At 56.7% G+C, this 27,457-nt stretch overlaps 2 protein-coding genes and 1 pseudogene across 2 annotated transcripts; 2 read left to right on the top strand and 1 right to left on the bottom strand.

The window, feature by feature from the left end:
* Positions 1-2,662, top strand: part of LOC119099944 (protein nubbin-like) — a 12,283-nt pseudogene extending 9,621 nt beyond the window's left edge.
* Positions 2,663-5,559: 2,897 nt separating this feature from the next.
* Positions 5,560-14,705, top strand: LOC119099936 (POU domain, class 2, transcription factor 1). Its single transcript, XM_037223032.1, has 6 exons — positions 5,560-5,571; positions 5,780-5,871; positions 12,663-12,790; positions 13,179-13,347; positions 13,953-14,156; positions 14,486-14,705. Exons 1-6 carry the CDS (start codon positions 5,560-5,562, stop codon positions 14,703-14,705), a joined length of 825 nt encoding a protein of 274 aa, XP_037078927.1.
* A 2,013-nt stretch (positions 14,706-16,718) lies between these two features.
* On the bottom strand, positions 16,719-26,461 carry LOC119108311 (uncharacterized). The gene is made up of 3 exons (XM_037231890.1): positions 26,127-26,461; positions 25,489-25,660; positions 16,719-17,328 (listed from the first exon to the last, which is right to left on the bottom strand). Exons 1-3 carry the CDS (start codon positions 26,220-26,222, stop codon positions 17,069-17,071), a joined length of 528 nt encoding a protein of 175 aa, XP_037087785.1. The 5' UTR covers positions 26,223-26,461; the 3' UTR covers positions 16,719-17,068.
* Between the last annotated feature and the right edge of the window lie 996 nt (positions 26,462-27,457).

The following is a 27,457-nucleotide window of genomic DNA, read 5'->3' as shown; positions in this document are numbered from 1 at the left end:
TCCCCCCCCCCCTAACAACCAGGCATGAGGGTGTTAGGACTGCCCGCCGGTTTGCACCCCATTCTCGGAGTCTGACGATGCAGCCCCATCATCACGCACGGACACAGGACGGCGGTCTCCCGTCTCAGATGCGGCCCGGTCCGCGCCACCCCTTTCGCTCCCCTCCGTCCATCAATCCGACAGCTGACTTGTTGCGGTTTATCTGTTTTCATCCTTGGGCAGTTTCGATCATATCTCCATCCCTATCTGTCCACCTGATGATGGCCCGCGTCGAGGCACGCGCGTCCGATTGGCGCGGGCGCCTCGCCACGCGTCTGCCGCTCCCCTTTCGCCGCCGGCCGGCCCGCTCCCCCTTCAAACGGCGCAGCGCGCATCGCAAATCGCCGCACTCGATCAAAAGGAAAACACTCGGGCGCGGGGTGACTACAACGCCGACAAGGGTGTTTTGTCAAGAATCTGAATTTTTCAGCGATTAGATTAGCCCTAAAATTGCGGAGATTTATCCGTTGCGGAAGGGGTTGTCAGCCGTCGAGATTGGGTTAGTGAAATAGCAAAACGACCGGATACGCTGCGCCAGGGTGGGGAATGTGGGAACTCAATTATGGCGACGTGTTTGGTGTCAAACAGCGCGGGAATAACGGGCCGCCTCCGGGACAAGGTACAACACACATAGTACTCCCAATGTATAGGTTTACGACCACCGCCCTTGCCGGGTGACTCAAAAGCATCCGATGTGCAGCGTGCTGTGGCATCACGCGTGTCAGGACCGCTACCGCCGGGCAATGTATGTCTGCAGATGCCGGCAGGTGGACGAGCGAAGCTCTACCGCTCGCTGGCGCTCGAGGAGCAGGCGCCGCCGCCGCCACCTCCGCCACATTATACTTTCATGATGGGTCACATCATCAACGTAAGCTCGTCCCATCCGCGCGAGGCCCGCCTCTCATCCATGTTGTTTCAATCTCAATCATTTTTCAATCAAATAGCCGCAGGCGCACCGCATTGGCTCATTGGATAACCATAAAAGTGTCGGCTGTATGAAGCATGGCCAGTGCCGGCTTATCTGTTACCCTCAGCCGCGTGGCTATTTGACCGGCGCCGGCCGCTTTCAACTGGGCGGCAGGCGTGTGGCTATTTCGCCCGCGTCAGCCGCTATCGTCCGAGCACCGTCCGTGCGCGCCGGAAAATAATTTGAGATGTAAAGCATCGGCAGCGGGTAGATACCGGACGCGGTCGGTGGCCTCAATGGACGCCCGATCGATGCGGTTTTTGCCGCGGGAGCTTGCAAGCTCTTTGTTTGCGTCCGTCAGCTCCGGCTCTTTGTATATTCGAGCCGGCGCCGGCGGCCGGCATTTGGGTCGTCGCGTCGATGGCTGCGGCCAGCGCGCGCCCATCTTTTTGTCACCCGTCCTCGGCTGGGGAGATTTCATTACAGCCTCCATCAGCAGCAAATGAGGGAGCACTTTGACTCGGTGTGAAATTGAATGGACAGGTAAATTAGATTGCAGATAGCCGTTGATTGAGTAAAATCAAAGTCTGCCGGACAATGGCGGGGCGTCGCGGCCGGCGGCCGGTCGGCGGCGATCCGTCAGTCGCGGGCGGCGAGGGTGCGGCGCAATCGGCGGCCGTGCGCCGGCTCCCCGCCGCCGCCGATCTGAAATTCCGGCCACTATCTGGTGCCGGCACGCACCGCTGGACTCCGGCCCGCGCGCCGCCGCCGTTTACATATCCCCCGTCGGTAACAATCTCGGCGCTGATTGTCCCCTGTTGACTCTATCAGCCGCCCCGATTCATATGCTGAATACGGAATCAATGTAGATGCGGCGCCGGCCGTCCGCCGCCGCCGACCCGGCCGACGCTGGAGGACCGCTGGACCGGCCCGGACCTTCGTTAGACTGCCGCGCCGGAACCGTTGGACCGGACCGGAGCAGACTGTCGCGCCGGACCGTTGGACCGGACCGGACCACAGTGTCGCCGGGCTGCTGCGCCGCCACCTCGCCAGGCGTCGGGTGTCGGCCGGACTTCCATTCAAATTGAATGAGCGATGGCCGCCGGCGGCCGGCCGGGCCGCCTCGGAGCCGGCGGCCTCCGGGCGTCGGCCGGCGCCTCATCAACTTTACATCGCTCGTCGCACGCCCGGCGCCGAGGTCACACCCGGGCCGTGCGCCGGCGGCACGCGGACACCGGCGCACGGACGTCGGCCGCCGGCGGGCATCTGTTGCGACGCCGTCGACGCGTCGCCGCCGGCGCCCCCCCGTCTGGAGCGGGGTCGTTAGCGCGGCGCGAGACTGGGGGCGCCGACGGGGCGCCGGCGCCGCTCCCCAGCCGCCGCTTTATGCATATATTGAGCAGCACAACAGAGCTAGCGGCGCGTGAGGCGGCCGAGATTGTTGAATAAACTCCGGTCTGGCCAGCAGATAACATGTCCACAGTCAAAGATTCAATTACGCCGGCAAATTGAGTGAGCGTGCAGCAGCCGCGCGAGGCGGCCGGCGTGTGGGGAGCGGTGGGTGCCGACGCGACGACTGTGTCTGTCGGCAGCGATGACCGGCGGCGGACCAGCCCTGTCCAGGTCACGGGCTGACAGCAGCTTGGGGGACCGATCACGAGACAGAGGCCAGTGATCGTCAGTGCCGGACGCTCCGCCGTATCCCCCAGAGTCTAGTGCCGGCCTGGAGGAGGTGATGAAAACAGATATAAGCACACGGACGGCTGCTGCGTAGGCTTACGTTGAGTATGCGGCCGCGTTTTCACCTCACATCGAACGCGTGGCTCTGCGGTGTGATTTAATGGAAACGGTTGCATGCGCGAGGTCAGCTATGAAATCGGCTGATGCGCTTTAAAAACAAACTGCAATGACGTCATAAAGTTAGGCTGCTTGACCGGGAGTTGACTGGGCACAAACACAAGTTTGTGCAGCAACAGCCGACAATACCTTCAGCCAGCATGACTTTGTGTCACAGGCAGTTAATGTAAGCGCTCAATGCTGCATTCGCGTGATATACACCGATCATATCAGGAACGGAGTTTTGCAGAACAAGTTGTGGGTTAAACAGGGAAATGTGCTGAGCCCACCCTGAAATGCATAAAAATGGTTTTCTTCTCGGACTTCTCCCACTTGCCTGTCGACTTTTGTGGGTAAGAGTCCATCCCCCAAATGGAAAGGAAGCTGGAGCACATTTTCTGTGTACGCTTTTGCAACAAACGCAATTTTATGTTTGTCATCGCCAATGAAACCGAAATCCAGTTTTTCGATGGGATCACATCAAGAGGGACTCCGTCTCCTTAAGGAAGCCTTAGTTCCTGCTCCTTCAGAACTTGCAGTCCGCTGAGCTACATAGGAGAATTTGACTGGAGAGGAAACCTTCAAATGCATCTGAAAGTCTTCTTAAAGTGAGGAAGATTCTCTGGGCCTTGAGGAGCATCAAATGATTGCTTGTGACAGGAATTAAGCATGCCTCCACCCTCTGTACTCGCTACAAGCTAACTGCGAAAAGTCACATCCCAATTCGCTGAGAAAACGAAAGAGGAACTGTCGCGTATCATCCCATTTTCAGTACCCCGTTACTACCCCGTACTCGTACAACACCGATATACAGTCGAGGGGTCGCGCGGACGTCGCGCACGCACAGAAGCTGTTTGCCATAATACGCTCGGTGAGCACTGCACAGATTTCCGCACGGCTTACTCGTCACGCGCCGCTCATTTTGCACCAGCGCGGACGCACCGCACGGGATCTTCTCCGCTTCCACCGGGCGCAGGCTTCTTTGAACTGCTGGCGATGATGGCTGACGGCCGGCCCTTGTGTCGGCGGCCGACGCGGTGCGTCCACGCTTGCAACGCAATCTCTGCCGGCTGCCGGCCCGTCCCGGGTTCCTTTGAAGTGCGTTGACCGAGCCGTGGCGGCGGGCGAGCAAAAACGAGCGGCGCCGGCCGGCCGGCCGTCCGTCCGCGGACAGTATGCAAGGGCCGGCGCTCGGCCGGCATATCGATCGTCGGACGGTTACCGGGGGTGGACGGGTGAGCGGCGGCGCCTCCTCCGGCTGCAGCGCTGCAGGGGCACCGGAGACGGTCCCGCGGCCGAGCCGCGCCGCCCGCCGGTTACCGGGGGTGGACGGGTGAACGGCGCCGCCTCCTCCGGCTGCAGTGCTGCAGGGGCACCGGAGCCGGTCCCGCGGCCAAGCCGCGCCGCCCGCCGGTCACCGGGGGTGGACGGAGCCGGTGACGGCCTGGAGCGGTGCGACCCGGAGGCGGCCGCAGCCGGTGCCTCCAGCCCTGCCCGGAGGCGGCCGGTACCCGCAGCACCCTGCCCAGAGGTGGCCGCAGCCGGTACCTCCAGCACCCTGCCCAGAGGCGGCCGGTGCCTCCAGCACCCTGCCCGGGGGCGGCCGGTACCCGCAGCACCCTGCCCAGAGGTAGCCGCATCCGGTACCTCCAGCACCCTGCCCAGAGGCGGCCGGTACCCGCAGCACCCTGCCCAGAGGCGGCTGCAGCCGGTACCCCCAGCACCCTGCCCAGAGGCGGCCGGTGCCTGCAGCACCCTCCCCAGCTGGATAATGATTATGTAAATAGAAGTTCCAGTTGATGGGAAGTCTTTCTGGCAAAAGGTCAAGTTACCTAAAACCAGGCACGTGGCTGAAGACACTAATGGACCAAGGAGTCCGTGATGACACGCATTCCGTTGTGTGCAATAGAAGAGTAAGTTCTCTGAACTACTCTACACTCTCTGCATTACGTCCAAGAGAGATATACAGGGAACCAGAGTGGGTTGAGATCCTGAGCAGTACCATAGGCCAGAGAGAACGATTTCAGAAAAGCCTATTGCAGCGAAGATTTCTGGCTTTTGCCATAGTCCTGTTCACTTTGCGAATCTAGCCGATGGCACTTAAAGCTTCGTCACCTTTCGCCATTCCGCCCGACTTCTTCTTTTCGCGACGCACTCACCCTGTTATTGTGATATTCTGTGCAAGACCGCCTTGCATCCCTCTGTCTGATGTTTCTCTATATGTGTGCCTCCTAATCTCAGTTATGCCTGCCTATATCCTACACCCTTTTTGTCGCTAAATCGCATATGATAAATAACACAATCACAATCCCACAATACAAACAGCATCAAAGGTTCGTGGTAATTGCTTGTATGAACTGAAGATATTTTGTGTACATGCACGTGCAGGACCAAATCACGTACAGCTAATTTAGACTATCGCACCATATTTTTTTAAAGATTTAATGCGAACCTTTTGAATAGACGAATGTCTGAGATCGGAGTTTCACGCTAAGCAGTGCGTGTTGTGAGAGCCCTGTTCCCCACCATCTGATCGCGCAATTCCATGTCAACGGCAAATCTGGAGGCGGGAGTTTAACGTGCCGCAATGCTCGGCATGGTCCGTCCTGCCCTCTAACGTCATCTGACATTTATCGCGACCGCTGCCACCAGCAGCAGCCCATACCTGTCGAGGACAAATAGCGAGCGCCTAAAGCGATTCGAACTCACCCCGCCACGTTTCGGTGAATTGGAAGGCAGCGCTCTAACCAACTGAGCATTTCATGGAAATAGCAATCATGGAGATGACAGTGCGCCGACCTCCACTCTCGACCAAACGTGCACCGTGTTCTTCAGTTTTCAGCAATCTAATTCAATAGTTCGCTGGCTAGCAGCCCGTTTCCAAGTTGTGAGTTGTGTCAGCCACTGCCCCTGTCGTGACGCCTGGAGCTGCGCCGCCGACGACGCGGACCCTGCCCGTCCGCGCGTGCTGACCGCCCTCCTCTCGGCCGCCCGCAGACTCGGGTCATCAACGGCGACCTGGAGGACGGCAAGAGCGACTCGTCGGAAGGTGGCGCGGCGCCGGGCGCCGGCAGCGGCCTGCCGGACCGGCGACCTCTCGCTGGACGACTCGCTGGACTCGGAGCGGGGGCGACGGCGTGCTGAACCTGGCGCCGCAGCGGACGGCGCCACAGCCGCCGCCGCGGTCGGCGCCGTTGCCGGGGCCGGCGCCGCCGCCGCTGCCGCCGCCGCCGCCGCCCTCGGCCGCCGGCGTGCAGGCCGCTCATCGCCGCCAATCCATGGCTGGACAGAATGAGTCTGACGCAGGTGAGGCGCCCCGGCCAGCCGAAAAGAGCATGACGTGCACGACATACGAGACAGAGGCAGACACGAGAGACAGACAGACAGATGGACGTGCGAGAGTTGCCCGCGCAGACTGGACAGATGAGCCTGACGTGAGGGAGTCGCCTTGCAGACTGGACAGAGGAGTTTGAGCCCGATGCGCCGCCGAGCGGATTCTGCTACGGCTGATATTTTTCCACACAAAAAATGATTGGGTGAGAGGATCCCAGGGACAAGGTGAAACTCTCAAGGTGTATTTTTTATATGACGCTCAGGCCGTAATTTTAAAATTGAAATCAGTTGGGGGCCCGTCCCGAAAAGTGCACAAGGTGGCACACTTGAACTGGGAAGATTTGCGCGGGGCAGATTTTCACCATGAGCACCCTGCAGATAAATCTGAGTTAGACAAAACATCTCGCATACTGGGCGGCTAAGCACGCCACGGGTTGGTCTCCTTGCATGCTGAATACATGTCGGCATTCCACGCCATTTTGTGGCCATAGCGTGGAGGTCGCTTCTGGTTGTCTGCGTCATCACGATCGACACATTCTGAGCAGCAAAGTTGACGGATGACGTCATCCCCGGGAACGGATGACGTCACCGCTGGCCCGCTCCCAGTCATGTGTTGCGTAAGAGCGGCAACAGGCCGGTGACTTACTGCGGGCCATCAGCCTGTGGGAGGCGCGCATGCCGGCGCTAACCCGATTCAGGCGCGCGCCAGAGCCGTCTCCTGAAAGCCTCGCTCTCCGACCAGCACTCGGCACCTCCCGTCAGGGTGGTAACAAGCCCCCCCCAAGGTCGGCGCTGGGCGCTGAGCCGCAGTATTCGTCTGTTCCCGACCACATGCCCGTCATGAACTCAATCGTTGAAACATTACTATTGATTTGTAATGATGCGCTACCCTTTGATTAGGGATGTGGGATCGAGGCTGATTAGTCGAGATCGATGGTGGCGCCGGGTCCGCGGGCCGAAGGACGCCGCCGGCCGGGGTCGCCAGGACTGGCCGCGTGGGCGGGGCGCCGCGGGGCGGGCGGGCGGCGGCCGGGGGTCGCCAGGACTGGCCGCGGGGGCGAGCGGCCCGCTCAGACAGCGCCGCTGACCGGCCGGCCGGCCATCGCCGGGCCGATGTCCACCGCCAGAGGGAAGCAGGGGCGCCGGCCGAGGGGAGCGGAGAGGGAGACGCTGAGCTGCCCGGAGGGGAGGGCGGGCCGAGGTGTGCTGGCACCGGCCCGGCGGCAGGAGTGGAGGTGTGAGAGGCAGCCGGTCGCGAGGACGAAGGGTGCGCCGTAGACGGATAGGAGATGGACGTAGGCGGAGCAGAGCGAGGGAGACTAAGGAAGAAGACTGAGCTGCAGGATAAAGAGAGTAAAAATACATTGCTGAGAAACTGACCTTTGATAGGAGTCGTTCCGACCCTGTATGATATGAGGACATTTCGCCGGGCGACGCTCGGGCCCAGGGCTCCGTTTGTAATCTATAAATGGCCGACAAAGAGCGCGCGCCTGTCAGCAAAAACTGACCTCGTTCCGACGCGGGCCTGGATCCATCGCAAGTGGGGGCCTGTGTCCGTGAGGTCCGGGATGACGGATCCATCGAAGATGTTGGTCTGTATGCGCTTGGAGTCGGGGCCCGGGCAGGGCAGGAGATGGGTGATCACTTCATGGGATGTGGATGTCTAGATCCATTCGAGGTGAGTGGTTTGGCTGGAGACGGGATCCTGAATCCATGACATGCATGGACCTGGGCTCGTCGGAGATGACATTTGGAATAATTCAGAAATGGAGTTATGAGATAGAGTCATCTGCAGTTCATCGGAGATCGTTTTCTGATTCGATCAAAGATAAGCCCTGGATCCATCGGATATGGGCTTCTAAATCGTATGAAATGAGGCTCGGGTCCATCGGAGGTGGTTTTCTGAATTCATCAGAGATTGAGTCTGCGCTAATCGAGGGTGACATTCATATAATCGGAGGTGGAGTCCTTAACTCACCGGGGTGGGTATACAGAACCAACCTGTAATGGCGTCTTTGAATGCATAACCAAGTGGAGGTGACTCCGGCCCGGTATTCGTGAGTCGATGCAGAGTATTGTAAACTACCTCCGTTCAGCCTGCTTGCGGTGCGGTCACCAGCTGTTGTGACGCAGACGACGGCCACAAGCTAACAACCCTCGGACACTGTGACCTGGCGTTGTGCGCCCGGACGTGGTGCAGACGATGACATTGGCCCTCCCATGTGAGCTGACATCGACCTCCCTGCGGGCCAGCAGCAGATGATGCTGCACACCAGCTGGCGGGCGGCGGCGGCTGCAGCCAGCCAGATGCCGCCCATGTCCGACGGCCTACGGCAATCCCCTGGCGGGCTTCGGCAACAGCGAGTCCATTCAGGTGCGTGGTGATAGCGGCGGATTCGTCGGCGCGCTGAACGCCTTACTTCGCTTTTCGACGCCTTGTTGATATACCGGCCGGCCATCTCGCTTGTTTAAATGACCGGAGCGCATTGATAGGGCGTATTCACTCTGTCACAGCACTAGACGAAGCTTGTTAGATGCCTTGGATTTCATCCTATGCCGCCTAAGGTCTGACGCGCAAGAGTCCAGCGCACTGGATTGAGAAACATAACGAAACCGCTCGACGTAAGGAATATACAGGTGTATTCAGACCGCATTTGACTGCTTGTTAGGCACCTTATATAAGGCATTTGGTCGTCGTGGAAACTCAGCCTCAGTCAAAGGGCCGCGTTGGGAACTACAGCACAGATCAATGTCCAACTTGGGCTGACATTCTTTTGACCGATGCCTGAGTTCTTTCCACGTCGGTGGGCGTTGCTCTCTCTCTCCACTCGGAGAGCATTCTCACTGTTGCTGACTAGGCCCGGAGTTTTGCTCTTGCTTTTTTGCTGCCGTGCACGACAATCGATTTCAGAATTCTAACGCCATAGATCCCTTAATGATCCCTTAACCAGAAATTCACACGCCATGATTTGATAACTGTGGTAAATGCTGGTCTAACGCTATGAAAGTGTTCAGATGTGGTACAGTGTTGGACACCGTCCCTACCAACTGTGTTGATATTTACTTGAATGCTCGGCCACTTATCCCTCCAGCCATCGCCAGTTAGTGCTTGAACTGTGACGGTTCTGTCGATGGACAGTCGTTGGCGACGTGTGCAGCTGCAGTACAGGCCATCGCCAGCTAGGTGCTTTAACCGTGACGGCTCTGTCGACGGACAGTCGTTGGCGGCGTGTGCAAGCTGCAGTACAGCCATCGCCAGCTAGTGCTTTAATCGTGACGGCTCTTGTCGATGGACAGTCGTTGGCGGCGTATGCAGCTGCAGCGCGCCAGCGTATGCTCATCCATGCTGAGCTTTCCCGTCGCGACCCTCCAGCATCTTTGTATCGGATTGCTCTTTGTGCGCCAGCTTGCCAGCGCGCTCCGCTCATGCCAGCCGGCACTGGACTCCAAATAGTTTCAGGCAACAGGATGCCGACGGCTGGAGGAATAACGAGGACGAGCGCTGGTCCACGTCACGAAGGTGCTTCATGATCCACGTTTTAGGACATATTAAAACGCTTCGTGAAATTGGGTGGTACCATACCAGATGCAGCTGTACGGGGCAATACAAATTATTGCTGGCAGCACAGGCTTCCTTGACATGTGCAAGTACCTGCATAACATCAAGTGATATACACAACAGGCGTTGACAATAGGCGATAATCAAGTGGGCATGGCAGTTCCGTTGTTATAAGAAATAATCAACCTGAAACAACTTTAAGCAAACGTGGCCAATCGTGATTTTCCAGAAAAGCAACTGTTTTACACAGTCGCAGTATGCCTTTAAGAAAGCTCACGATGTTCCGAAGGCAAAAGTCAGTGCATGTGGTCGCTATGATATTCTCCCCAGAGTCTCTTTGCGGCCCTCCCGGGACGTTTGGGTGGTAGCTAGAGACCAGGGCCAGTGATCATGGCGGCCACTGCCGTGTTATCTCGTGGTGGGCCCTCGACGCCCACCCTGTCCAGCAGGCTCTGCTGTCGGCGCGTCCAAACGCAGCGGCTAGCACCAGCATGCAGACGCTGCGCAGCAGCTGCAGCCAGTTCATGATGATGAGCCCGGCCGGAGGCAACAGTCCACCTGTCGGGCGCAGCAGCCTGGTTCCTGCAGGAACCAGGTGTGTGCCCGGCCGAGCCGGCGGGTGTCGGGCCCGTCCGCACAGCGTCACGGAGCAAACCCCGAGGGATGCCCCGGGCAGGGCCGCCCCTAATGTCAGCGCTGCATTTCGCCCGTTTGAGTTATCAGTGTCATGCACGCACGACCCCCCACCGACAGTGGTACTTGTCAACCACTTTGCTGTGTACAGGTAGCCTTGTGAGGTACGGTACAGAAAACTTTTCGTGAAGCCACCGCTGTCTATAGGTGATCAAAGAAAGCTAGATTTTGACTCTGTTTGTGCCTCCAGCACCCTAATTTTGTTTGCAGGCTTTGTTGCTATTTCTGTGCTCATTTCTGCGCGCGAGAATTAAACAATGTTGGGTTGGAGCACTCAAACAATCGCTTGCATTTTGTGACGCAGGTGGACAGCTGCGTCATTCAGCGGGTCCCGGGTTCCCCAGCACGCGTTGCCACCGCGCGTGAAGCCGGACGGCCGCCGCTGAGCTCCTGCGCCGCTACGGTGCAGCACGGAGACGGTGCGGCCGCCGCCCCAGGTGTTGGCACCTGTCCGGAGACGGCCCGGCCTGCCCGGCCCGGTCCGCTCGCCTCCATTACTGTCGTACCTGTCGCAGAGTTCCAACCAGCACACTCCAGCCACCCGACAGGCTAACGAAATTTAAGGCGGGCGTAAATTCAGTCGGCGTCACCGCCTTTCAGCGCGGCGCCGGCAACCAATTCATCTAGCCGGCCGGCCGAGCGCGCGCGCGCGCCCGCCAAACACATTGCCGCCGGCGCTGCGCCGCGGCGCATCAATACTCCCATATTGAAGACAGTTGCACGACACAAATGGCCTCCGCGGCGATAAATTCGGATGGACGGCGGACTGCGAATTCAGCGGCGCTCCTGCTTGAATGCGCGCGTCTGCTTGGACAGGGCGGCCGGCGCCGAGGAGCTCACCCCGCACCTCTGCGCCCCCCGCGCCGCTCAGCCGTCCGCGCCGGGGGGGGAATAATGAGGCAGGGCGCGGGGGGCGCGAGATTCAATGAGTTACGAGCGGCGGCCGGCTGATAAACGCATGCTAATTCAGCGTGCCGTCTTGAAATATTGACCTTTGGGGAGATGCGTCCGGCCGAAATGTATTCACGCTGCTGAATGGCCGCCTCGACCAACAAAGGGCCCGCCGGCGACCATAAAGGCACCCTCGGCCGGACCTATTTCGTAGGCCATAATGCAGCCGGTGGACGACCGCGTGATGCAGCGGAGGGGAGGCCGGCCGCGCCAGAGCGGCAGTTTGCATTTTGGCCGCGAAAAACAAGCCCGGCGCGACGCTCTGATGAAAAAAGACGTGCTTTTGAGAGCTGCCCGACTGGTAAAACAGGAAATGCCGCTCAAAGCCAAGCGGATTACATGTAAAGATGCTTTGCACCCTCTACCGAAGAGGATTTATGCTCATGCAAATGTGCAAAGCTTATCTACGGCTATCAAAAGATTACATCTCGCAGACAATGCCCCCTGGGGATGGCCGACGGCAAATGGGATAGAGGGGCCGTGGATCGTTGTTGGCGTTCGCGAGATCAAAAATGGGAAGCTAGAATGGTGTTTGTTGTGTTCGGGGAGGGTCGGACATTACAGCAACACAGGCGCACAGGGAGCGGGGCTTACAGGCTTACTGCAGATCATGATGGATAACTCATTTCTTGCGATCGAACGTAAGAAGTAACAATGAAAGTACACACTTGGAAAGTCATAAGCAACGCGGACAATCTAGACTCCTAGCCTTCTCCGGTGCCTGTCTGTGGGATTGGGGTGTTGTCGAGGGCATTTAGAGAAGGGGAACAAAAGCAGCGACAGTTTACGTCATTAACTAAGAAGCATGACGTAAACTGGTACGAATACTGGCGTAACACCCGACAATTGCTTACGCCATTGGGCCGTGATTAAACCCCCCACTCTGTGCCGCGAGTGTGCGCCAATGTTCGTTGAAAAATACAGACTTTGCCGGAGCCTGTTCTGCAAAGAGCACATTGCACAAGTTTTTTTTCTTAGAACAATACATGCCCTGGAGAACATAATGGAATCGATATCATTCCATTGCTGATATGGTTGTCTTAATGTTCCCGTTGGTCGCTGCGGTTTATTAGTTTTTACATTGGACCTGTCCATCAGGGTCTACTGCCGTCTGGCCTGCTGCCGCCCGGCCTGCAGGGGTTTCGCCCACCGTCAGCCACCGCCCAGGTGGCGCAGGTGCAGCAGCTGGCGCAGGCGGCGCAGCAGCTGCAGCAGCTGCAGAAGCAGCGGCAGCTGGCGCCGCCGGCGGCCCAGCCCTCCGCCGCCGGGCGCGCTGCGGCACGCGTTGCCGGCGGCGGCGCCGGGCGCACGCCTGCTGCCGCTGCCGGGCGCGGTCAGCCCGCACGGCCCGCCGCCGCCGCCGCCGCAGACCATCGCGCGGCGCTACACGGAGCCGCCGCCAGAGGAGGCCACCGACCTCGAGGAGCTCGAACAGTTCGCCAAGACGTTCAAGCAGCGTCGCATCAAACTCGGTGGGTGGCGAGCGCCGCAGCTTGGAGCGCAAGGAGGGGAGAACTGCACAAACAGAGGGCAGCGGAGAAGATGAGGAAAGCAAACCTAGTCGTTGCTGTCTTCGAGGCTTCAGACTTTGGAGGCCAAAAGCTGACGGAGACGCGGTCAATTTCGGTGATGATACTGATGACTCGGTTGTTGGTGATGTTTCATTATGACTTGACGGCTTTGGCAGGAAGCTGGAATGCGCTGACAGATAGGTTATTGCTTTCTATCGATCTTAATTACTCACCGTAACTAGGAATCTTTCGTCACTGTGACTAGCATCGTCATTATTCTAAACGTGCAGGATACACTGATGTTTAGAGAATTGCAGAGATGTCGAATAAAGATCCTTTTTTATTTCAGGATTTACGCAGGGCGATGTTGGCCTGGCTATGGGGAAAATGTACGGCAATGACTTCTCCCAGACCACCATCTCTCGCTTCGAAGCACTCAACCTCAGCTTCAAAAACATGTGCAAGTTGAAACCGCTCCTGCAAAAATGGCTGGCAGACGCCGATAGTTCGATGTCCAGGTGCGCACCAGTTCAGCCAACCCAGCCACGGGCTGCGCTGCAAAATGCAGCGTGTGCTTTGAACAGATCTGCACGCGACTCAGTCATCAGTGCCCGTGATATACTTGGAGACTGACGCAGCACCCGAAAATGAGTTCGGTCCCCGCCGCCCTTATGACCTGTTGGATTTTCTATATTCAGTCGACAAACACTAGGGATAAATACAAAAGGGAATGTTCCGGATGGAAAATTATTCTGAAGCGTTCCTGGCACTCACCGTGCACTGAAAACAGTTGTCAACGAAAGCTCTCGCGCGCGTCACGCGTGTGTGTCTATTACTGTTACTGATCACTTACTCATCATCATCAGTTACTGATCACTTCAAGTAATAGAACAACTTCCACTTCTATTTCACCTTCGACCAGCCCCGTAATTTGTGATCCTTCCAGCGACATCTAACCTTGATGCGTCAACAAGCAGTCACTCCGTAACCCGTGACACCGATCTGCCGGCAATCCTTTGCTCCTGGTGACGTGCCTATGACCTGTGACCCCGGCCCACTGTCGGTCAGTTGCTCCCTGCTACCTGTGCCCCTGTCTGAGACCTATGACCCCTGCCGCCGCCAGTCCGTCGCACGTGACACCGCCGCACAGCACGGCCGACTCGATGGGCCGCCGCCGCAAGAAGCGCACCTCGATCGAGACGGGCGTACGCGTGGCTCTGGAGCGCGCCTTCCTGCACAACCCAAAGCCCACTTCGGAGGAGATCTCCATGCTGGGCCGCTCGCTCTGCATGGAAAAGGAGGTGGTGCGCGTCTGGTTCTGCAACCGGTAAGCCCACCAGCGCCACACAGCGCCCTGTGTCTGAAAGGACGCCACCAGTCGTCCGATGTCGCCATTCGCCTTATGCTGACGTAGACTTGTCCGACATTGTGCGCTTATGCAAGCAGTCAGTGCGTGTTGTGCTCCGAACGGCTTTCAGCGGATGACATTTTATATTTTGCGGGTCCAAGTCTTGTTCCTTGGCCCTAATCAGACCCTTGGCCTACTATAGGCCATTCGCTGCGCCCCCGACGCAGTGCTGCGGTGTGGTCTGTGACCTGCCGGGCAAGGCAGCCGCCGCCGACCGCCGTGTACGAGTAACGTCGCCTTTGTTACAGTAGACAGAAACAGAAGCGCATCAGCACGCCGACAGCGTCGATGGGCTCGCCGCAGCCGGCGTTCCCGGCCTACTCCAGCGCCAACTCCGCCGGCTCGGTGCCGTCGCCCAACTCGCTGCCGTCGCCCATCTCGCCGCCGCTATCGTCGCCGCTGCCGCTGGTCACCTCGCCCCAGTACGCCACCGCGCCGTCTCCCGGCAGCCAGCCCTACAAGGACTGACCCGTGCTGGGCTGGGCTGAGCCGGGCCCGAGTCGGGCCGGCCGGTCCGAGGCCGCCTCGCCTCCGGACCAGCCCAGCCTCGAGCCGACGCCGCCGCCCCCCCGGCCGCGATCTGGACTCGTCCGCGTCGGCGCTAGACCATGCTCTCGACGCAGCGGCGGCGGCGCGCTACAGCTTGGACTCGCCCGCGCAGGGGGCGGAACGCTCCCCGCCCCGAATCCACGGCCTGGCCGCCGGCACGCTCCAGCCTCCCGCGTTCAGCAAGGATTCCCCCCCGCTGCCCACCGAACACAGCTTCGACGATTCCGAGGTGTCCGGCTTCAACTTGAACTCATTCGGAGCGAGGCCGGAGCGCAGCTACGACCCAGCCGTGTGCGGCACGCCGCGCCCGCCGCCCGCCGCCGGACACGTGCCGGGGTACGGCGCGCCTGAGCCGGAGCACGCCCGGGCCGTACTGCCGCGCGACTACGGCGCCGACGCCGCGCGCCGCCACTTCCTGTCGCTCGGGTACGACGCGGACCTGCTGCGCCCGCCGGCCGGCGCCGTCCGCGGCTACAGCCACGGCTACGGCGGGCCGCTGCCGCGGCCGCCGGCCGGCCTGCCGCGGCACGACTACGGCGGCGGTGGGCCTCGGGGCGGGCCGGAGGGCGCGGCCGCGTCCGAGCGACCTGCCATACCGCCCGGCCACTGGCAGACCTAGACGGACACGCCCGGCCGGCCGGCGCGGAGGCGGCCGCCGTGGGCGACAGGAGGGCACGGCCGTCGGAGCAGCCTTCGAAGGGGCCATCGAGAGCCATCCGAAGGCGGCCCTGAGGAGAGCCGTCCGAGGGGATCGCCGAGCGGGGCCCCTGCAGGAAACTGCCGCAGGGAGCCGTCGAGGGAGCCGCCGGCGACGTCGTTGGCGCCGCGGCTCGCCCTCCGCCCCACCGGTGATAGACGCACAGACTCACCGCTCTGAGCGGGGTCTATAAAGGACAGAGGGAGGCAGAGGCAGCAGTGGGGCCGCCGCCGCCTGTCTTCCAGGGCCGGGCCGGGTCGGCATCAGCGCGGACGGCCCACTCCGAGGGCACACCAGTTCCTATTTTGTATTAACTTATCACGTGACGTCGACCGCTGGCGACGGATAAGCTCAATACGAAGCGCACGCGCGAACCTAGTTGGATTATGCTATACGCCCTGTAGATAGTTCCGATATGTTTCCGTGTGCATGTGCTGGAGCGAGTTCAGAGGGACCACAGGGCCCCCGAGGGCCCCGATCCCGCCCTGATAGACCAGCGAGTCCTCCTCGGCCGCTCCGGCCCTCCGTTGTTCACTGGCCGGTGTCTCCCGGGGACGGTGTGCGGCGTGCGGGGCCCGTGATCACTGTCGTGGCCGCGTGCCCGTGTCCCTGCGCGTGCGCGTGTGAGAGAGGCGGCCGCCCGAGCCGGCCTGCGCGCCACCAGCGCCGCTTCAGTGTACAACCCGTCGTGTTGTGTGTTCCGGAAGGGTGGCGGCCGCTCGCGCGCGGCCGGGCGTCTGGCAGCGGAGGCGACCGCGGCCGCCCGCACTCCACTAGTCGCTTTGCTCAGGTTACACGGAACAGCACGCGCGCCCTCACGCTCCGCGTACAACGATTTCGTTCTGTTCCACGGGTTCGGTAGGGTTACGTTGTACCTGTATCTCAGATCAGTTCCAGGGGTGTGCTGTCAACAGTCGGCCACCCGTCCGTGTTCCGGTAGAGTGTGGTAGAGTCCCATCTGGAGAGCCGCTTCGGCCGAGGGTTGAGCGCGCGCGCGAGCGACTGGGTGTGGGTCCGGGCGTGTTCGTGTATATACATGTGGATATTTTTGTAAAGTGTTCTGTAGTCGAGCCGCGTCGTTGACGTATTTACAGGGTGTTTAGTTTTTTCCTGGATGATCACTCAGTGATCCAGTGTTTGACGGTGGTTACACCGTGTTAATTCTAAAATTAACTATATTACGCTAGGAGACTGTTGTAATGACGGTGTTGATTACAGTGAGTGTAAACAGCGTCATCGTGCTTTGTTAATTATTTTGTAGACACACGAAATACAAAACTGTACCGTCACTTGCGTTTTAAAGTTAACAGCTCGCATTAAGCAAATGGAGCATGTGGTCTTTAAAATGACGGTCACTATCTACGCCGCAACAAAAACAACGTATTCAGATGGAGCATGTGTACACGACAGCGGAATCGTATTACGGTTCGTCACCTCGATGTCGATCAAAGCATAAGCAAACATAACATAACGTTTAAGCTCACTTTCGCGCGCTTCCTGCATTGTCGCAGTTCCCCGGGGACGCCTCACTGCAGCAGTTGCTGCCCCGCTGCGGCTGCCGCGAGGCCTTGGTCGCTCGCGCCACCTAGCGGTGACCGGCGGCCGGCGGGGGCGGAGCATGTCGGCTGTGCTCCGCCAGGATTGGCCGTGACGTGGTGGAGAGGAGGCGGGGCGCCGCTGCGGCCGCCGGCTTCGGCTGCGGCGGCGGTGGCGACTCCAGCAGGGCGTCCAGCTCGTCCGGGGAGGCGACGCGAGCCTCAGGAGAGGCCTCGGTCGGCCGGCAGCCCCGCCCCGCCGCCCGGCACACGGCCACGGAGCGCCCCACCACGTAGCAGACACCGAACACTGCGGCAAACGGTGCGTACATCCCCGTGACAGATGACGGACACGGAGACAGGTCGCGGACACTGTGTCAAATGACGGACACGGAGATAGGTCTCGGCCACTGTGACAGATGACGGACGCTTACAGGAAATGTACACTAACAAATGACTCATTCTGGCAGGCGACATACTTTGACAGATCTGAGGCATTTGCGATTAATGACGGATGCTAACAGATGACAGACACTGGGACAAATGGCCGAAACTGTAACAGGAGGTGACTGTTACAGAGGGAGCTGCGGTGAGTTTAGGAATGGGCGAACCCCTGAAGACCCTAGAGGCTACCCGGCTCCGCCGATAAGCGTCTAGCGCTCTTTCCTGTAAACTGTGTTTTTACTATAAACTTCAGTTCTTGACAGTTCAAGGTGTCAAGGCTCTCTTTCCTAGAATACAAGTTTCAGGGCCTGTGGCTCTGAGAGCAACAGCATTCAGATCTCTGAGTGGTGCTTCAAAGTCGTTCATCCTGCCAGTCTTCGCGGCATTGACGGATATCTGTCCTTCCATATGCAAGCAGCGCACTAGTGAGACGCGTTGCTTGGCGCGGGACGAGCGGAGCCGTAACATCTGTGAATGTTGTCAGTTTGCGTGTAGATGGCACTAACAGTTAAGCTTGTGAAGCCAAACACATCCGGCAACTGATACCAGAAGCTTCCATCAATGCGTTGCCAGGCATACTTCCCATGAACGTGTAACAGGCGGAGGTCAGATGGTGCAGTATTAGCGCATCAACTCACAATCACTGCAGTACTCGCGCATCAATTCACAAGCACTGCAGTACTCGCGCATCAACTCACAATCACTGCAGTACTCGCGCATCAATTCACAAGCACTGCAGTACTCGCGCATCAATTCACAAGCACTGCTCCCGAAAGAGGGCTGGTTATCAGGCAGCTTAGGCTCGGAAATTATAGTGAATTACGGCCTTTGCAACTGCAACCAAGGCATTGAAAAACGCAAATATGTGAAATGAATATTGAGCACAGCAGGCAGGGCTATGTGCAGATCAGTTAGCAAAGTGCAGCTAATACATTCGCCTACATCGTGCAGCTGGTCTCACTGCTCCAGTTCCTCTGGTTGCTGAGAGCTGCAGTTGGTTCCAGTACTCCAGCTCCTCTGTTTGCTGAGATCAGCAGCTGGTTCCACTGCCTCAGCTGTTCTGGTTGCTGAGATCCGCAGCTGGTCCCACTTCTTCAGCTGCTCTGGCTGCTGAGAGCTGCAGTTAGTTTCACATCTTCAGCTGTTATGGTTGTTGAGATCCGCAGTTAGTTTCAGGTCTTCAGCTGTTCTGGTTACTGAGATCTGCAGTTGGTTTCACGTCTTCAGCTGTTCTGGTTACTGAGATCCGCAGTTGGTTTCACGTCTTCAGCTGTTATGTTTGCAAAGATCTGCAGTTGGTTTCACAGCTTCAGCTGTTCTGGTTGCTAAGATCTGCAGTTGGTTTCACGGCTTCAGCTGTTCTGGTTGCTGAGATTCGCAGTTGGCTTCACGCTATCTGGACTGGTTGCCGTGCACGACACCAATCCTTAAAGGCGCCACAGAACAGGTGGATCCATGGGCGTGCACGGAAATGGACGACGGTTTGCGAACATCAATTTGCATTTTTGGCTATGTGATTGCCCGTTTTCTCGTTATCGTCGTCGTTCAGGCCTCGAATCGGCTCCATTTCTTCCGTTTTTGTTTGCAATTTGAAGATTCTACCTTTTCCATCTCAACACTATGCGATGGGGGAGGTGAAATCGCAGTGATCTTGTGATGTTGCAGGAACAATCGTCTGACCTGACAGACTGCGAATGCCTGGCAGTTTACATAGCGGAACATTTCAAGAACTTGGCATCTTGTGCTTTATACGTCCACACGACCCCGCAATCAGTGGTTGCAAAGGTATCAGCTTCCAGAAAGTGTGACGGCGGCGTCGGGCCGCTCGGGTAGAAACTTGTATCATAGCTCAAGACCAGCCCGGCGTACGGCCTCGCTCGCAGCAATCCTTGGTGGTAACCATTGTCTAATCCGTCCGCAAAGTCGGCAATCCTTTAGCAGCGTCCGTTTCGCCCAGCATCTGTTCTCGTCATAGCTGGCGTGGTTCGGTTCGCCAGCCCGTCTGGCTTCTGATGTCCGTCGATCCCCACATGTCTGGAGACCCACTGAAGGCTGACATATTTGATTTGCTTTTATTTATAATTTGCTCTTAACTGCGGCGTGCCGCAGCAGCGCCCAGACCTCTGGCCCAGCACAGATGTCCGCTCTACGGGCCTCCGGGGAGCGGTTGTAGCCCGGGCCGAGGGTCCGCGCAGAGGCGGATCTCCTTGATCCCGCTCGCCGCGGAGTTCGGCAGGCGCGCACCTACGTGCAAAGCCCGCCTCGTTGCGGTTAGCTCCGCACGGAGGCTGCTGCATGCTGTCCCCTCCTCCGCCGCACACTGCACAGACCGGCCCCTGTGAAGCAGCTTACTGACGGCCCCTCCTCCTCCGCTCCTCACGCCCCCCCCCCCCCCCCCCCCCCAACGCCCCCTCCTCCCTCGACTGACCCGCCTGACCATACAGTACGATCCGACGCTGGGAGAGCCCGCAGTATGCCGGCTCCCGCTAAGCCCCTGACGTGCGGCGGGTCTGCCCTCTCAGTGACCCGGGTACATCGTGCCGGTCGGGTCCTCTCATGGGGCTTCGCCGGGCACCGAGCCGCTTCGCTTCGGACTGGCCAATGCTCGCGAGGCGGCCCATCCACTGCCGTCCTCGTCTGAGGCACGGGTTGTGATGGAACGCCATGCGTTCATCCGGGGGCTTCGGTGGTGGTCGTCCCTGTGCAGGGGCCGTGGCTTATGCCCTCTCCCGCCACGCTAGATGGAACCGGTACTTGGACCTCGATGCGCTCCCGGTGCAGGTGGCCGCAAATGATCTCATCCTCCACACCGGTGTCGCTCCGCATTTCGCACCATGCAGACCACACCGACATGTTGTTGTCAGGAACAGAGTCCCTGTCCGACTCACCACATATTCAGCATTACAGGTCTGACTACCCGCTGTTGGCGTCGGATAAGACAGCGGGGACAGGGGCGCGGGGCAACGGGGGCGACCGCTCCGAAAGTTTTTAAAGATGATTCACCCTACGACACTGTATAAGGATTCAATCGCTATAATTAAATCATGAATATGACCTAATGAGTCATACCGGATGCTCAGAAGATAATTTTGCCTGCCAGTTGAGGTCCTGTATGCATCAATAAAGCTCAAGGAGTTAATACTTCGCACGGAAGAAGTAATCAAGTACGCGCTGATAGCGCAGCCCACGCTCAGACCACGGTCAGCGCACGCTCAGACCACGGTCAGCGCTCGCTAAGACCGCGGTCAGCGCTCGCTAAGACCGCGGTCAGCCCACAGCCAGCCCACGGTCAGCCCACAGCCAGCCCACGGTGGCTGTGGGCTGGCTGTGTCACTCCATGGTCAGTCCTTATAAGCGACCTTTCAAAAGCGCTAACACAATAATGAATCTGACGCATCAATGAAGTTCTAAGCACAACAGCATGGTCCAGTGCTTGTGGAGCGCCATACTCAGCATCCAGAGCTAACTGCTCATTACCAATACAACATTAGAAATGTTCACCGGATGGTGTGCGGTCGGATGTTAAAAAAAATAGGTTTTCAGAGTAGGAGCCGAGGACGCATCGGTAAGGCCTCAAATGATAGCACGGCTTCAGGCGATTGAAAAAGTAAGAAATTTTGTGAGAATCCTCTCCAAATCACAGATTTTGCAAAATGAAACAATCAGGGGCGGATCCAGGATTTCATCAAAGGGAGGTGGAGGGGGTGGGTGGGCACGAAACACTGTAGGGCCCCTTAGAGTTTGGGGCACCCACTACAAATATGCTTTCATTCCGGCCATTCAATTTGCAGATAAATAGCATAAACATGTATATATATATATATATATATATATATATATATATATATATATATATATATATATATATATATGTGTGTGTGTGTGTGTGTGTGTGTGTGTGTGTGTGTGTGTGTGTGTGTGTGTGTGTGTGTGTAATGTGAATATATGTATATATGCATACATATATGTAGGAATAAACGGAAACCCATTGTTCTGTGCGCGGCCCTATTAAGTTAGATGTGTTACGTATGCACATACATGGAGCTCACTCATTTTCTATCAATTATGCTAAACCCTGGGATTTTAAAGCTACCTGTTTTGGAAAAAAACAGACGAAAGAAGTGCAAGTTGGCTAAGTACCATCAAAACCAAGAGCGAACTTCATTTCTAGCTTATTTACGGGTAGCTGACTGGACGATATAATCATCTGATGGCTGATAACTAATGCAGAATTTTTCCTTTGTCACAAAGGAGTGCACAATATGTTACCATTCAAAATATGCTAAGAACGTGATGCACAAGTATAATAAGTCACTTATTCAATAACCAAGGGAAATGACGCATACAACGTCAGCGGCGCGTCAAATTACGTTCGACAACTGCGCGTAAAAATTCATCGGCGCCTACCCGACGCTGCTCTAAGGCACCGATGTCAATAGGGACTAAACCTGGGCGATCATGAGTGCCGCAGGAGACGAACAAACAAGCTCCTGTCAACAAGCATAGGGTCCTCAGAGCAAGCAAAAAGAATCCGAGACCCACGTGGTGTGCCCCTAAACGACCGGTGTACTCCGGCAGGCTGACATATAAGGCCCCGGCCAGAGCACATGACCCTCTGAGCAAAAGAGAATTACCCAAGACCATGAATTGATATCCCTCTGCGATCAAGAGCACCCCGGCAGGTAACAGCAAGAGCCTTGACAGGAGTACAGAGTTCTCCCAAAATAAAGTCAAAGGGAAAGAGCCCTAAATCAAAGTGGGGGGGGGGGGGGGGGCCTAAGCATCAAGTGTCTCGGTGCCTTATCATAAGTAAGCTCTAGCAACAGCACACGGTTCACCGAGCAAGTGTTTAGAACCCGATACTAATATGATGGGCCCTTGAGCAACTACGTGTACCCTGGTATATGAGGCCCCGGAAAAAGATGTACAGAGCCTTTCGGGAGAGCGGGAAAAATCCGTAGAGGAAAACCTGATCGATCAAAAGTGTCCAGGCATAAGAGCAAATAGCGCCCCAGCAGCAGCATTGGGTCCCACGAGAAAATGCAAAGAGATCAGGGGCAATATATATGGGACCCCGGCTATAGCTCACAGAACCATTCTGACGAATAAAAATAATCCGTGGAAAGCCCCTGATTGACAAAAGCGCCTGGGCACACCAGCAGGAAAGGCACAGCAACAGTGCAGGGCCCTCCGAGCAAACACAAAGAAGCCAAGGGAACGTGGAAGGCTCCTTCACGATCGGATTAACCCTGCAAGCGGGCATATAGGTCCCACGAAAACAGCATAGGGTCCCTGGACAGCATAATAAGGCTTAGCATTTCCAATTACTAACTTTTTCAATAATTGTAAATCTTTCTCCCTTCTCGTTGGCCGTTCACTTTCGCTTGCACCTGTTCTTGGTGGCTTGGAAATCCAAAGATGTCCAATTTTGTTGCGTTTTGCGATAAAAAACTATATCTGGTCGTCAATATGGGCCCCTTCGGAGCCTATGGGGCCCTTCGGGGCCCAGGGGGGGGGGAGCTAAGGCCCCGTGGTCACCCCCTCTAGACTCGCCTTGGCAACCATAACGCATAAAACGACTCGCACAACGAAGTAAATACCTAAAACGACACGGACTTGGCTGGCCCACACGATGTGTCGTGTTTTTGGTTGGCATTGATCCATTCGAAGACACATAGCCGGGCATGCATTAATCGCCCTTAGGGCCATCTGATTGTTCTTACGATTTGTAAAAAAACAAAAAAAAAACAATTTGCATCAAATGCATCGACTCGCATTTAGCGCGAACCCTGTAACAAGCTCATCAAAAACTCCTCTTTAAGCTATACCGTCACGCACGAGTTAAGAGCTTCGGGAATCGGCTTATATGCGTTGTTGCTCTTTGCTGGTTGCTGACAACACGACAGTCTAGGTCAATGTTTCTGCACAGGTGCTCTATGTGAGCTCTGTTTTTATCAGCCATCTTTGTGTCATAAATTGGGTATTATCAACCAAACACACGCCCTTGCAGGAAATGAGCATGCACAATTAGGGCTCTCAACAAGGATGAGGGTGAGAATTCTCATTAGAATAGAAATCTTACCGAATCTGGACTAGTTCCCACGTCTTCTGCATGGTGATAAAAAGGCTGGAAAGCTACTCCCTTTTAAGGTACATTACCTTTGGAAATCTGCGAAAGTGAGGTTCACCTGACGATTTATCTCCCATCGGACTTACGTATTGATTGCTTTAGAGATGCATTTAAGTCACGTGGCGCCCCATTTACCATGCGTGCAAGAATTGGTACATGAACCTGGCCTCATGCCTGGATCAGCTGGTCGCACGAGACCGTCACCCCCACGTGACAGCCTCGGTTGGTCGCGCGGGCGTCGTGAACGAAGCACGACTCCTGGCACTTAATCGTGAGATTAATCCGTGCTGCGGTCTAAACCATCGCAAACGACACGGTTCTGGGCGTACCACAAACAGCGAGCGCTGAGCGTTACGTCCGCGGCGGCCGTCTCCGGCGTCGGCCCGGCACGGGTGACCTCATTCGGAGCCGCACGCCACGACGAGCCGCTTTGGCCCACATGAACACCTCGCAAGCAAGATGCTCGAACATCCGTGAGGCGACGTGAGGTACACCACTGTGTTGGTGTTACGCGTTATAGAATATAGAATATAGATTATATATATATATATATATATATATATATATATATATATATATATATACAATATAGAATATGGAAGAGCGTTGCTGAATGTTCGAAACAAATGCAGCTCTGATGTCTTACGAGACATAGAGTAAGCGTGTTGGGTTTGCCATATTATATAGGGTCAGACGACACAAGTTCAAGTCCGGTTAGTTTTGAAAGTAATACTCCATGTAGTGGGCACATCCGCATATAAAGCGTTGTGTGTAAACTTCTTCACTCGTATGCGACCCAGCGGTGTTCAGGATGTAAGACAGATTCATTCACATGGCTTTCGAGTCAGCATGCTGCAAAGATGCTTCATATGCGCCATGACCGCACTTTGTAAAATTTTGCACTTATGCAAGGATTCCCAACCCATCCTTGGGTGAGAACACGGAACGCCCAGCCCAGCTTCCAAGCCAAGCCGTTTGCTCGACGTGCAGCCACCGATAACTAAAAATGGTCCAAAAATAACCAAAAATAACGGACATCGTGACGCCCAATCAAATTAAATTTCGTGGGAGGGTGAGAGAGGTGTGTGAGTTTTTTTATCAGCTTGTTACGAGTAGCCAATTGATGAGAGACATGATCGCACCCGGTATAATGTGCACTTCGCTTATGTTTCCCGCACCACCCTTCGGTCCACATGAACTTCTAAGCCCAAGGTGCGTGCCGGACGCTGTGTTTAATGTACCAATAATGCCTCCCTACATTACTGAAGTAGACCCAATACCTGTTCCTCAGTGCCTTTAGACCATTTCGCGCTAAATGGCCGGATCTGAGAGCCAAAGACATGTAAAATCACAAGGTCGGGCCGAATATTTGCCGTTAACTTTCTTTAAAAATTCATTTGGGAAGCAAAGCGCTACGTAAAAAAAGACTGCGTGTGTGCAGCTCTGAAAATTACGAGCGAGCATACAGGCAAAGCGAATTTCATCTGAACCATGAGAACATCTTCCACTTAGCTGCTGGGCACATCCCGACTGTAACAATTTCTAGAAGCTATCATCTTCGTAACCACTGCTCACATATTCACACTTTCCACATAAATGCAGCAGTCAGCACCAAACAAGTGCTGCTCCTTCCATGGGCAGGACGTGGGTTGGGCTTGAGCTGAGCAGCGAACGCACACGGAGTATATGAGTAGGCAAAAATATACCAAAATACTGATAAATCAACGGATGTGCATGCTTTCAAAATAGCCATTTTGGAGCAACAGGGATGTGCTTCTGACATCACCGGGCTAATATGGAGGACAATGTCAACCAGCGTGCCGCTGCTGACGGAGGGTGCCGGCTTAATGCCGCCCATCGGCAGCCGGCGCCCCCCCCCCCCCCCCTCGCTCTGACCTGCCAGCACGAACAGCAGGTAGGTGAAGACGGCTAGCGGCGAGTTGGCGCGCACGTGCAGCTGAACAGCCACCGACACCAGGATGGCGGCCGGCAGCAGCAGCACCAGTGACGTCACGGCGCAGAAGAAGAAGACGCGCGCGCGCACCTGGCGTCGCCGCCGGGCCGTCAGCTGCCGGCGGTGGGGCGGGCGGCTGAAGGCGACCGACACCAGGTGGAGGCTGGTGTGGGGGGGGGGGGGGGGGTGGCCTGACGGACTCATGCTACGCGCCCCGGCGCTTGGCAGGACCGGCCAGTTTGGGCGTGTCGTAAACAAAGTCGCAGGCGGGGAAAGTGTCGAGTCAAGCAGTGGGGAATCCGACAATTGCCGTCTATTTCATCGCTCAAGAAAACTGTTTGAAGGATGTCTTCCCAAGACCTCCAAGCACTGCTCTTTCGACAAAGCGCGATACACTGTGTCCCTAAGTGCCACAAAAGCATACACAAAACTTAGCAATGAGACCAAAGCTGAAAAATGTATGCGATCTGACATAAAAGGCCGGTCAGCAAAAGTCTGGCACTCCAAGATAACTAGACGAAAGTCAGGAGCACGTCGGCAAAATGCCGGAGAGCTATTCGGCCGGCTCGGCTGTGCTGACCTGTACAGCGGAGAGGTCGGCCAGGCTGGTGCTGAACACACCACGGTATGTGATTAGGTCGTCGTCAAAAGCCGACAGCCAGCCAGTGTCAGCCATTACGGCGACTGGCTGTTCCGCTGGCAACTCAGCGGCAATTTAACTGCTGATCGAGAAGCGTCCTTCTTTCATTGCGCGTTAGTGATTCGTAATAAGCAAGTTACAAAAAGAACATGATAAGCCAAGTTTCGCTTGCATTAAGCTGAACAGCGAACCTGCATGGTAAACAAACTAAAAAAGCAGGGAAGCAAAAAAGGAACTTAACGCAGTTGCGGAAAGTATCGTTTTATCTCGGCATGGCAACGTCAAGCGCACTACGAGATCCGTTACTTTTTAAGGCGTCGATTTTTTATCCTACGCGCAGCAGCTATATCATTTCAGGCAACTACCAAATCAGGAGAGGAATTTTTCGGGTCGCATCTATGTGATGATAACAAGCACTTCTGCTGCCACATCATTCGTCCCGCGTCGCAGCCAGCCACGGGTGCAGCCATGGGTGGACAACTACCGAGGGCAAACATCAGAAAGACGACAATGAATGGCCGACGCATGACCAACCTTCACGCATTGCATCACATATCCCCAGTCATCTATAATGTTCTTTGGTCTCGCCGGAGCTTCCCATGGTAATACATTGACGTACACCGTACCGGCTAAATATGGTAAGCGCAGCGGAAGCCCCAGGGGCGACCTCCAACTCCGCGAGGTAGAGCCCCCGTAGAACACTGGTCTCCAACTGCGCAGGCGGAGCCTCCTGAGGCCCTGGAGGCCTCCAACTGCGCAGGCGGGCCCCCTGAACCCCGGAGGCCTCCAACCGGTCAGGCGGGGCCCCTGAAGCCCTGGATACCTCCAACTGCGCAGGCGGAGCCCCCTGAAGCCCTAGAGGCCTCCAACTGCGCAGGTGGAGCCCTCTGATGCCGTCCCTGACGTAGCCCGGACGCGGCAGTACAGCGGCGGCGACTCCCATCCGTCTTGAGGGTGCATCATCGCTGGCCGCCGGTCCTGTGCCTCCCGACATCGGCAATCTCCACCATCCGGTCCTCTGACTCATCCCACACCCTCCGTATCTCGTGGATAAGCTGGCACTCTCCACCATCCGGTCCTCTGACTCATCCCACACCCTCCGTATCTCGTGGATACGCTGTTTGAAGTTCAAAGCTGAGATGACGACTAGGATGGTGCACAAATGCTCACGTTCTGTCAGCAGCCTGGACGTGGCAAACCAGCGGCACAAAGATAGCCCGATCCGAATGGGTTCCGGTTGCAGACGAGCCGCGTGGGAGGACTCGGCTAGA

Source organism: Pollicipes pollicipes, unplaced genomic scaffold (genome assembly GCF_011947565.3).
Source record: "Pollicipes pollicipes isolate AB1234 unplaced genomic scaffold, Ppol_2.1 Scaffold_2555;HRSCAF=2994_pilon_pilon_pilon, whole genome shotgun sequence".
NCBI classification, from domain to species: domain Eukaryota; kingdom Metazoa; phylum Arthropoda; class Thecostraca; order Pollicipedomorpha; family Pollicipedidae; genus Pollicipes; species Pollicipes pollicipes.
This window is presented reverse-complemented; position numbering and strand designations above follow the sequence as displayed.